Source organism: Acipenser ruthenus, chromosome 1, assembly GCF_902713425.1.
Source record: "Acipenser ruthenus chromosome 1, fAciRut3.2 maternal haplotype, whole genome shotgun sequence".
In the NCBI taxonomy this organism is placed as follows: domain Eukaryota; kingdom Metazoa; phylum Chordata; class Actinopteri; order Acipenseriformes; family Acipenseridae; genus Acipenser; species Acipenser ruthenus.
In genome coordinates, this window is record NC_081189.1 from 68332967 (window position 1) to 68345149 (window position 12183).

General features: G+C 43.0%; 1 protein-coding gene across 8 annotated transcripts in view; it reads right to left on the reverse strand.

Moving 5' to 3' along the window:
* Positions 1-12183, reverse strand: part of LOC117421560 (type II inositol 3,4-bisphosphate 4-phosphatase-like) — a 353781-nt gene that overhangs the window by 62991 nt on the left and 278607 nt on the right. For all 8 annotated transcript variants that reach the window (XR_009329315.1, XR_009329316.1, XR_009329317.1 and 5 more), the window contains one exon: positions 3908-4085. Coding sequence is in view for 2 of the 8 variants with exons in the window: in XM_059028317.1 (XP_058884300.1) it covers positions 3908-4085 (178 nt within the window). In the remaining 6 variants the exon portion in view is untranslated. The remainder of the gene's footprint in view (positions 1-3907; positions 4086-12183) is intronic.

Consider the following 12183-nt stretch of genomic DNA (forward strand, 5'->3'; position numbering starts at 1 on the left):
AGTGCAGGATGCGCTCTATAATCTGGAGGTCACCAGTTCAAGTCCAGGGTATTCCATAGCCGACCGTGGACGGGAGCTCCCAGGGGGTGGCGCTCAATTGGCTGAGCGTCGTCCGGGGGGAGGGAGGGTTAGGTCGGCCAAGGTGTCCTCGGCTCATCGCGCACCAGCGACCCCTGTAGTCTGGCCGGGAGCCTGCGGACTTGCCTGTAAGCTGCCCAGAGCTGCGTTGTCCTCCGACGCTGTAGCTCTGAGGCGGCTGCACGGTGAGTCTGCAGAGTGTAAAGAAGCGGGCGGCTGACGACACACGCTTCGGAGGACACCGTGTGTTCATTTTCGCCCCTCCCGAGTCAGCGCAGGGGTGGTAGCGGTGAGCTGAGCCTAAAAATAATTGGGCATTTCAAATTGGGGAAAAAACAATAACAACTAATTGGCAACGACTAAATTTAAAAAAAAAAAAAAAAAAAAAAAAAAACAACATTCAGGTTGGTAGAACCTGTTAAAGTATGAGGTGTGGTCCATAGTGTTGGAAGAGTCCGTGACAGAAGCCCCCTGGAATAAAGGCCAAGAGGTTGAAGGCCTCTTGTTGAATGACCAGTGACCTTCTCTGGTGGGGGCAAGTTGGCTAGATCATATGCAATCCTGACTGTGTCTGCAATCCACCTTCACAGCCGCTGTTCAGACAGGGCTTGTTCATGGAACTTAGACCCGAAGCAAATAAACAATTGCTCTGATAGCCGCCAACTCTGGGTGCTGTCAACCTTAGTTCTAGCCTCTGCAAAAAACAAATACCCTTGTGCTGTTGAGAATGCTTGCATTTCACCAAGCCACTTAACAGAGGTAATAGCAAGCAGGAAAGCTGTCTTTAATGACAGAAATTTCAGCTCTGCTGAATGTAGAGGCTCAAATGGTAGCATCCAGCACTATATTAAGTCACCAGCAAGGGGACAAGGTCCTTTCTTGGGGGTATTAACCTCTGAGCACCCTGCAAAAACAGAAGTGTGCTCCTGGGGAGACGGAGTCAATTTGAATATGGCAAGCTGAGATAGCTGCCAGGTAGATCTTAATTGTGGAGGGAGATAAGCCTTCACCAAACAGGTCCTTCCAAAAATTGCAGTATATCTGCCACTGGGCAAGTCGTGGGGTCCAGTTTACGTGACTGACACCACGTCAGGAATGTACCTCATTTGTAACCACACTGGGAGTGTGTTGACGCTGCTCTGGCATTCTGAAGCATCTCAGTGACTTGGTCAGATAACTTCCTGTGGTTGGGTCGTATAGGGATGTGAAAGTAGGCGTCCTTGAGGTCCACTGTAGTGAACCAGTCGCCTGACCTTACTGACTGCAACAGCTGCCGCATTGTCAACATCTTCAACCTTCATACTCTCAAGTACAGATTGAGCTGTCTGAGGTTGATGATCGGTCTTAGGCCGCCATCCCGTTTTGGCACCAGGAAGTACCTGGAGTAAAACGCTTCTCTCTCACTGAGGATGAACAACTAAAATTGCCTGTTTCTGCAGTAGGGTCGCCACCTCCTGAGACACTAATACAGTGTCTTGAGGGTTCATGGCCGTCGTTGCGATCATTCCCTAAAAGGGGCCGAATCAAAACTGCAGAGAGTAACCGGCCCTGATGGTGGTAATCACCCAGGTGTCCTTGGTGCAGGATCGACAATAAACAAGATGGGCCTGACAGAATGGGCCTGGGATCTGTGGCAGCAAATCCCTAGGACTTCTAGCTCGTAGAGGCTCACACCCGCGGTTGCGGCTGCTGCTTGTGAGCAGGGCACTGATAACTGCACCGGCCTCTGCATTGTGCACCATGAAAATGGCTCTGTGCATTAACTCTAGCAGGGGCTGCAGGAGCCTGAATCTGCTTTTGGGGCTGAGGACTCATGTTTTGCCAATGCTTTGCTGGCTTACGGGCTGGGGGCTTCTGTTTGGGGAGGAGGCATGCCAACTCCTTGGAAGACTCACGTGCTTGGTGAGAGTGTTTTAGCATCTCATCCACTGCCGGCGCAAACGTATGCCCTGGTGTTACAGGTGCATCCAGTAACAACGCTTTGTCCTTGTCAGGTACTCGAGCCTGAGCAAGCCAATGCCTGACACATAGCAGCGGGCACCCTATCAAATATTGAGCATTTAGGGTCATATTTAGTGGCCCATGGCACCTGCAGGGCCGTGGTAACACGTATGATAAGGGAGGGGCTTACCGTGGGAGCCAAGACATCTGATTCTGTGTCCTCGGACGGCTCTGGTACCGACCAAGTCACTGGTACAGCCTCTGGTACCGACCAGGGTACAGGCTCTGGTACCAGCAGAGCGAGTCAATCAATAAGTCAATCAATCAATCTTTATTTTATATAGCGTCTTTCATAGTGGACCACCATCACAAAGCGCTTTACAAGACAGTACCAGGACAAGTGGTGTGCAGGTAAATACCTGAAAAAGCCACTGGCAAAATGCAAGCATGCACTATAAAACAGACAGGCGCTGCAGCCTCCTAACTAGAAAAAAACTAGTAGCCTTCGTTGTCAGTGCAGCAAAGCAAACACAGCAACGGCAGAGACACTCGGAATATTCTCCGGTCGAAAAGGATCCTGCCAATTCAACAGCGCAGTGTAGCAAAAAAGCTGAATATTTACAAATATAATGATTATATATATATACACACAGTACTGTGCAAAAGTTTTAGGCAGGTGTGAAAAAATGCTGTAAAGTAAGAATGCTTTCAAAAATAGACATGTTAATAGATTATATTTATCAATTAACTAAATGCAAAGTGAGTGAACAGAAGAAAAATCTAAATCAAATCCATATTTGGTGTGACCACCCTTTGAGGGTGGAGGCGATGTTGCCACCAAGGAGCAGCTTTGATATAAGTGCTCAGGTAATTCGGGCTACAAGAGATTATATCCCACCAGGTAATGGTTACATTTTTTACTTTAAAGGGAACAGCGCTTATACAAGTTTCATTTTTTCACTCAACATAGTCATCTACTTCTACTTTTCATTTAAGAAAAAAAGGGAATTAAAAAGAGATGGAAATTTTATTGAAAAAAGAAACACCATTTTAACTCAAACCCCAACTGTAATGTACTGCCTCCTTTAATTGCCGTCCTAGTATAGAAAAGATACCTATGAAAATGTAGGACAGAAACTTAGTCAAGACAGACTATATTTTGACAGACTATATTTTTTTTAGGTGGGCTGATATAACAAAAGTCTGCATGAGCGGACATGAGATAACATGAAAGCAACAACTGGAAAAGTTTTTTTTTTTTTTTTTTTTTCGTAATTCTTTCTTGTGGTACCACAGTTGCATTTCACACTGTTAGAGTCAATAGGACTAATAGTGTGCTTTTAAAAGGACCATTTGGCAGTAACAAAGTAATAAAATAAACACAGGACTCATTACACTGAATGGCAGTCAATGTAAATCTTGTTTGATTATGCATCAGACCACAGCTATAAGAGGAAACTGCTGCCGGTAATACAGTGCATGAGTTGCAGTCCAAAAACAGTTATTCATTTGGACTCCAACCTACTAAAGTATTAGCAGGATTTCTATCAAGATTTGGGCTATTATTAGTAGGAGCTGTGCCAACTGTATGTTGATGGCTTTGTGTTTTTTAAATTCAGTTTAAAGTAAAAACATGTCTTAATTATGTTATTTCATTTTGATTGTATTCTAAAAGGTTGATCACAGAAAATAATGAGTTATAAAATAATCACTTTGTAGCACATTCCACCTCCGTAAACACAATAGCATTTTATTTAATGAGAAGTCATACTGGGAGAGAGATAGGGGTTGAGTTAAACGGGCTTCGTGCCAGTTTCTATCTCGCAGACCCCAGCTGGGGCCCGACTTATTCCTGTTCCTTGGACAACAATGAACACTGAAATCTTACTTTGTCTGAAAGTGTCTTCAAAGCCTCCTTGAGGCTGTCGGAGGAGTGCTGCTGAGCAGAGTGAAGCAGCTGGTCACCGAGGCTGGAGATGAGGGGCTGCAGCAGGCTGATGCTTGTAAGTACCTCCTTTGCTTTAGATGTGTTTTCAGGTGAATAGTAGATGCACTGGTATGCTGTGCTGAAACAAAACATTCAGGACAGACACAGGGTAAGTTTACAAATAACATACGGCTCAAATATGAATTTCATTTAACACATTTTTTGTACTGTTTGTTTTGTACTGCAAAACAATAACCCCCATTGCTGCGTATCAAATGTGAAGAGACTACCTCAAAGTATGTGTTCTGTATCATCAACCAGACCAGACATTAAAGCAATGTGGCAGTGAAACGGTTCATTTTTACTGGTCAACACCGGTTATGAACTGGACTAACTCATACCAAAGCTGCATACCAAAATGTGAAGACACTGGGAATAATTTCAAAAATAACAATTAAAGACTGTGTTTTATTTTGTATTTATTTATTATTTCTTCACAGACGCCCTTATCCAGGGCAACTTACAATTATCTCACATTATACAGATATCACATTATTTTTTACATACAATTACCCATTTAAACAGTTGGGTTTTTACTGGAGCAATCTAGGTAAAGTACCTTGCTCAAGGGTACAGCAGAAGTGTCCCCCACCTGGGATTGAACCCACAACCCTTCGGTCAAGAGTCCAGAGCCCTAACCACTACTCCACACTGCTGCTGTGTTAAGGATTTGTGTGTAATTCCTTTTAGATTAAACAGTGCTTTTAAAATGAACCACCTATATAACAGTTAGAAATAGGTGTCATGATCTGCAAAACTGATTAAATGATGAAATAATCAAAATGGGCTTTAGAAAACAGTTGTTAACCAAACTGCTTAAAACTGTCCAAAAAAGACACATGGCCTCAGTGTGGCAGCCATATCAGGTCAGAGGTCTGGGCTGGGCTGCACCAGCTATGCTAAGTTAACACGTAAAGCCTTCATTAAGTGCTTAGTAGTTCCTAGTTAGTTGATAACTAGGCACTGTCCTATTTTCGGTTGGAGCGCGGATGCTTCAGATCAAAACATCTCAACATAATAAACTTGAACGTACAACCGACTAGTCATAGTGCCTGGCTTTAAACTGTTCTTATTAGTAGTATATACGACCGATTACAGGTACCGATCATATGCATATAATTTAGTTGGGAATGTTTTATATTAAAGATTAATTTATTCATTATTAAAATTAAATCAGTGCATTCTGAGTCGGGATACCGGCACTGCAGACTTTTCCCGTTCACACAGATAACACTTACCTCTTCACTCAGTGTTGTATCTTATTATTATTATTATTATTATTATTATTAATAATGTTACATAAAATATTTACATATACTACATATTTTCCAAATGTATTCAGTTTTCATGGAAACTGTTTAAAATACTGCCTAATCTAAGGCTAATGAATATACCAGCACCTACATTACAATATAGAGGTGTTTATTATAACGAGTTGTACATTTCAGTAAATTGCATCCGCATTACACCTATTATATCAAGCTTATAGTAATACCAGTCTGAGTCTGTGTTGTTACTTGCAGAAATTGTTTATGTGGTATTTGTTGAGAAAAGGGACCATTAACCACTTTCTTAATGGATAACCTGAATCTCCGAGTAATTTCCCTTTAAATCGACATACTTCAAATTCATCCCACAGATTTGAATGCTTCAGAATAAAGCTGTCATGTTTGGATCTGGGCCACTTTATAACACAATTCGTGATTCACAAATCTGCATCGCAAACAATTTCTGTATTCAAAAAGTGGAAACCCTTTCTATTTATGTATTCTGCTTCATGCATGGAAGGTGTTTTTATTTTTATATGCGTCCCATCTATGCAGCAAACATTATTATTATTATTTATTTCTTAGCAGACACCCTTATCCAGGGTGACTTACAGTCGTAAACAAAAATACATTTCAAGAATCACAGTACAAGTATTAATACAATTAAGAGCAAGATAAATACAATGACTTTGGTTCTAGCAAGTACAACAAAATACGATTCAATAACAGAGCAGATAAGTGTCAGTGATAGTTACATCAGGATATAATTAAATACAAAACACTACAGATTAAATGCCACTTGACAGATTACAGTACTCTAAAGCAGTGTTTCCCAACCGGGGGTACGCGTACCCCTAGGGGTACGTGGGTAGTCCCCAGGGGGTACGTGGGAAGATTTTCAAAAATGTGCAAAAAAAAAAATAATATTGGGAAAAATATTTCCAAACAATTCATATGTTCAAGTTATTTCAATCTCAATAGGCAGGAAAACATTTACTGAGGTCACTGGTGTGAAATCTGTAGTTTATTTTGTATTTATAGGACAATTTTTTACTTTAGTTTCGGAGTGTATTTTTTATTCACCCTGGCCACTTCCCGCCAGTTGACCCTTGCTCGCTCCTCCGCGGCCGCGCGCCACAGTCACTCACGATTTCAGGTAACAGGCAGCTATCTTTGAGTAGAAGAAAGACACTAGCTATGGATCAATGGCTGAAAAAACGCACTGTTCCAAGCAGCAGCAACGCTAGCGGCAGGTCAAGTGAACACGTGGAGAAAAGAAAGAAAGTTGACAAGTCAAAGTACCGTCAATTTCATGAACAGTATGTCCTCTTCGGTTTCACATCCACACCTACAGAGCCGCCTCAGCCACTGTGTTTCCTCTGCGGCGATGTGCTCTCAAATAATAGCATGAAACCAGCCCATTTACAACGGCACCTCAGTACCAAGCATCTTTCCTGTGTGGGAAAGACAGCAGAGTTTTTCCATAGAAAGCTGTCGGAATTTAAGGGAAGTCAAGAGAAATTAAAGAAAGCAACTGCAGTATCAACCAAAGCATTGGAAGCCTCATATGCTGTGTCGCTACTTGTGGCTAAGTCCAAAAAGCCGTTTACTATAGCTGAGGAGCTAATTTTGCCTGCTGCTGTTATTCTCGCAGAAACAATGATTGATAAGAAAGCAGCTGATGCACTGAAGACTGTACCATTGTCAAATAACACGGTGTGCCGCAGGATCGATGACATGGGCGTTGGTATTGTTGATCAAGTGGTGGAAAAGTTAAAACATTCCGGTTCATTTGCTCTGCAGTTGGATGAATCGACCGATGTCAACGGGGAAGCCCAGTTGATTGCGTTTGTGCGATACAGAGACATTTCGGAAATTAATGAGCACATTCTGTTCTGCAAGAAGCTAACGGGGAGCACTACGGGTGAGGATGTGTTTCACATTATTGACAGCTTTTTCTCAGAGCACAATCTGGATTGGAAATCCTGTACTCATTTGTGCACGGATGGTGCGGCATCAATGACTGGGAGGGTGAAAGGATTACTTGCCCAAATAAAGAAGGTCAACCCCGACGTTGAGTGGAATCACTGTATCATTCACAGGGAGGCACTGGCCAGCAAGAGAATGAGTCCTGAGTTACATGATGTTTTGAATGACGCAGTGAAAGTGATTAACTTTATCGAGTCGAGGCCTCTAAATCACAGACTGTTTGAAAGGCTCTGTCATGACAGTGGGGCTGAGCACCAGCAGCTACTGCTTCACACCGACGTACGTTGGCTATCGAGAGGGAAAACACTACAGAGGCTTTTTGAGCTGCGCGACGAAGTAAGTGCTTTTCTGTCAGAGCCCCTTGTGGCTGTGTTCGAGGACACAGACTGGGTAGCCCGCCTTGCCTATCTTGCTGATGTGTTCAGCAAACTGAACAACCTGAATCTATCTCTGCAAGGTAAAGACACACACATTCTAAACATGTATGACAAAGTGTGTGGATTCATGAAGAAGATCAAACTCTGGGAGCGGAAATGTGAAGATGGGGACATAAGTTGTTTCCAGCAGCTTGACACCTACCTTTCTACAGGTGATGTTGACAGAGATCCTATGGTGCAACTAGTGAGCACACATTTATCCAAACTCAACAGTGAGTTCAACTCCTACTTCCCTGACATTGAAAACAAGTCTGCCAAACTTGACTGGGTGCGTAATCCTTTCATGATTGAAAGTACAAACAACAACATTCCTACCAGACTGCAGGAAAATCTGCTGGATGTGTCCTCAGACCGTGGCTTGAAGATGAGGTACTCAGAGACAACACTGTCACAGTTCTGGTGTGATGTGGAGAAGGAATATCCTGATTTGGGGAAACATGCACTGAATGAACTGCTGCCATTTGGATCTACATATTTATGTGAAGTGACATTTTCATCTATGACCATAATCAAGACCAAGCACAGGAACAGACTCAACTTGGAGAAAAGCCTGATAACTGCTGTTGCCACACTGTCCCCGAGACTGACAAAGCTTATTGATTGGTGAGTCCTCATGTGTCATATGCAAGTCTATACATATGGGTGATATTGAGAGTAGGCTGCTACTATGTGTATAAAATTTGATCTTTGTTTTTGTATAACTGGTCTGGACTCTTGAAGATGTGAAAAAGTCATACAAATATTAAACTGATAAAAGTATGAGTATTATTATAGTAATACATTATCATTATTCACAGGTAAATGACAGACAGACAAATAATATTGATATTAAACCTAATTTAGTCAAATTTACACCTAATCTAGGAATCACACCGGTCACACACGCATAAGGGGGTACTTCAGGCAGGTGAAAGTGTTTTGGGGGTACAGTACCCAAAAAAGGTTGGGAACCACTGCTCTAAAGTACAGGATTAAATGCAGTAAAATAGGGAGCAGATAAGAGCAAGTAAAGTGCACTGAAAGAAGAGAATAAGTGTCCAGAGGGAACAGAGGAGTTCTACAGGTGCTGTCTGAAGAGGTGAGTCTTGAGGAGGCGCCGGAAGATGGTCAGGGACTGGAAACCCAGCGATCTGAAAAACTTCTGATGAGTTTCGTCCAATCTTTTGCTATCAGTAGGGAAGTATACATACTTCTGCAACAGTTTACAAAGAGAGAGAGAGCAACGAAACAGACCGTTCTAAAGAATGTTGATTTATGCACCTGTATTGAGTCGCCTACCAGGTTTTGAAACGATCCGGTAGCGAAATACCTTAAAGCAGGGGTGTCAAACTCAGTTCCTGGAGGGCCGCAGTGTCTTCTGGCTTTCGTTCCACCCAAGCTCTCAATTACTTAATTGGTCTAATTATTTGATTAACTGGACACATTTAACACTTCTCTTCAGGCCTCAAAATGTTTAATAGGTAGTGTACCTTGAATCAAGTGCATTTTTAAAACCATCAACTGTAAAAGACCTTGAAAAATATTAAATATGTTAAATTGAACAAATAATTAGATCAATTATGTTAATTGAGAGCTTAAGTTGGAATGAAAACCAGAAGACCCTGTGGCCCTCGAGGACTGGAGTTTGACACCTCTGCCTTAAAGCGAGGCAAACCTGGAGAGAAGGAGGAAGTGCTCCATTTCTGGAAGATGAATGTTTTATGTTAATTTTGAGTTCATCTTCAAAATATGCACATAAAGGTCAATATCATTGTAATTGTCAAGAGGATGTATGCGGTCTCGCAAAACACGCTGACACCGAAAACTTTGAACACAATCCTCTTCAAACAGAAGCTTGCATAGTAACAGTTGCCGTGCCATCTTGGAATGTGATTCTACGAACAGCTTACATCTACCCGAAGATATGCGTAAAATTTAATCAACAACTAAGCTTTACGTTATAACTATCTTACCTGGTGCAACCCGTGTAAATTTAGTAATGTGTAAAACCAAAGTTAGTAAAGACTTACACTATAACTAAGCTAAGTAAGAACTTACACTAGCTGGTGCAACCCAGTCCCGGTCACCAACACATTTTAATAGTGTTTATAAACAGTAACTGCAAATGAGAGGTTGACACTGCAGAGGTGTCTGATTTGCAAAGCTATTGCCACAAAAAGGCAATTTTTTCTTAGACAATACCCACCATCAAACTTACCAATCTCTTAAAGCTTTGTGTCTTTCCGGAAATCAAAAAGGCATATGTTTTGCTTAGGTAGACTGAGCTGCAGATTATCCCCAGTTAGTTCTGAACTAGCTAGCACCCAATTAGGTAAAGAACTACAGACTACATTCTTAAGTTTACTGCAACAGACTCCATGTAACAACAAGTCATCACAAGACAAATAGTAATGAATAACTAGAGTTGCAAGCAACTTTACGGCTTCCAAGCAGTTATCGTGAAATTTAAGCGCATTGGTTATTATAGATGAAGCTTTATCATCACAACTGTGCTAACTGTGTTAATTTTGGCACAAATATTGGAATTATTGGTTAGTAGCCAATTTAAATTTTATTTGGATGCACACAAAATTCTAAATAGTATGCAGTCATATACTTTGAAAATAATGCATACAAGAGGCTAACATTGTTCGAAATCGCTGTTTGAGTTTGTGTGCGTGTGTGCGTGTGGTGACCTATTCTTAATTTTGCAATATAAAATAAAGTCTACAGCATGTATTGGTTCTTGTATATTTGAATGCCACTATCATTTAATGTGCATTCGTAAAGCAACAGAAAGTGATAATAGTGTAATAGGGTTGCCACATATTCAGAATTTGCGATTGTTGTTTTATCAGTTTAGTCTTAATAATTATATCTATCACTGTAGTTATGAAATTAAAAAAAAAAAAAAAAACAGACGCCTGTGGCAATGTGCCCCGCCCCTGTGTGCAATTGTGTGTTATGTGTTGTATGTTGCGTGTGTAAATGTTGGTGTATAGTCATTGGTACACGGGATATAAACGGGTCTGTGTTTCACGTGTATTTAAAAAGTGTATATTTGTATTTAGGCACGGGATTGCACATCACGCACGTGCATTTAAAATATAATATGTGAACACGGGGTTTCACGTAATTAATTCACGTGCTGGGATTCAAGTGAATAATTAATTAGTAATTGAATCCCAGCACAACAGTATAAATAGGCACATTTTCATTCAGTCGGGGTTAGGTGTTCGGTGAGTGGAGAACGGGTGAGAGAGAAGGAGAAATACATTTAAATATCAATTGCTATTACGTGCTGGTAGGACCAGCACGATACTTGTTTATTTAAAACTCACCGTGTTTGTTTGTCTCCGTGCACCGTTTGTTAAGTGTTTAGTCCGTTTTGTTTATATGTTTCTTTTGGCTACCAGTGCCGTGTCCTGTTTTGTGCTGTTTACAACCCTTTTATTTGTTAAATAAACGCTGAGTGCAGCCATTGCACTCAGCTCATCATCACCACCGTCTCTGTCTGTGTATTCCTTTTTTGGTCTGACGCCACCCACTCTGGCCGTCTTTGTGACACGTGGTGTCCTGCGTGGGATCGACAGCGCCTCCAGGACTCAGGCGAGAGCAGGAACCGCAGTTTGGATTTAAAAAAGGAAAAAAAAAAAATGGCAGAAGACGCCATCAAAGTGCGGGACTGGATGCTGGAAAATGCTGGGCTGGAGGCCCAGTCTATCCCAGTAGTCGTCCAGTTCCTGGAGTTTATGGATAGGGAACGATGGGAGGCTTATGCGAGGGAACAGACCGTAAGCACCTGGGAGGAAGGTGTGGGGTTGGTCCTCAGCTACCTGGAAGCAGTTATAAGTGGAACAGCAGCCCAGGTAGCAGGTCCACCAGCAGAGGAAGAATGCCTGCTGTCCCCGTCTCCACCAGCAGAGGAAGAATGCCTGCTGGTTTTGCCTCCACAGCCCAAGTGGGAGGAGCCTGAGCGTCCACAGCCCAAGCGGGAGGAGCCCGAACGTCCTACGCCTGAGTGGGAGGAGCCCGAACGTCCTACGCCTGAGTGGGAGGAGCCCGAACGTCCTACGCCTGAGTGGGAGGAGCCCGAACGTCCTACGTCTGAGTGGGGGGAGCCCGAACGTCCACAGCCCAAAAGGGAGGAGTCGGTGCGTCCACAGCCCAACAGGGAGGAGTCGGTGCGTCCACAGCCCAACAGGGAGGAGTCAGGGCGTCCACAGCCCAAAAGGGAGGAGTCGGGGCGTCCACAGCCCGAAGAGAGGGAAGTCGGGGCTTCCACAGCCCTAGGACCCAAGCTGCCAGCAGAGGGTGAATGCCTGCTGGTTCCACCTCCACCGCAGTGGGAGGACTGCTTGCCCCTCCCACTTCCACCAGCAGAGGGTGAATACCTGCTGGTTCCACCTCCACCACAGTGGGAGGACTGCTGGCCCCTCCCACCTCCACCAGCAGAGGGTGAATACCTGCTGGTTCCACCACCGCCAGGAGCAGAGGAGCTGGA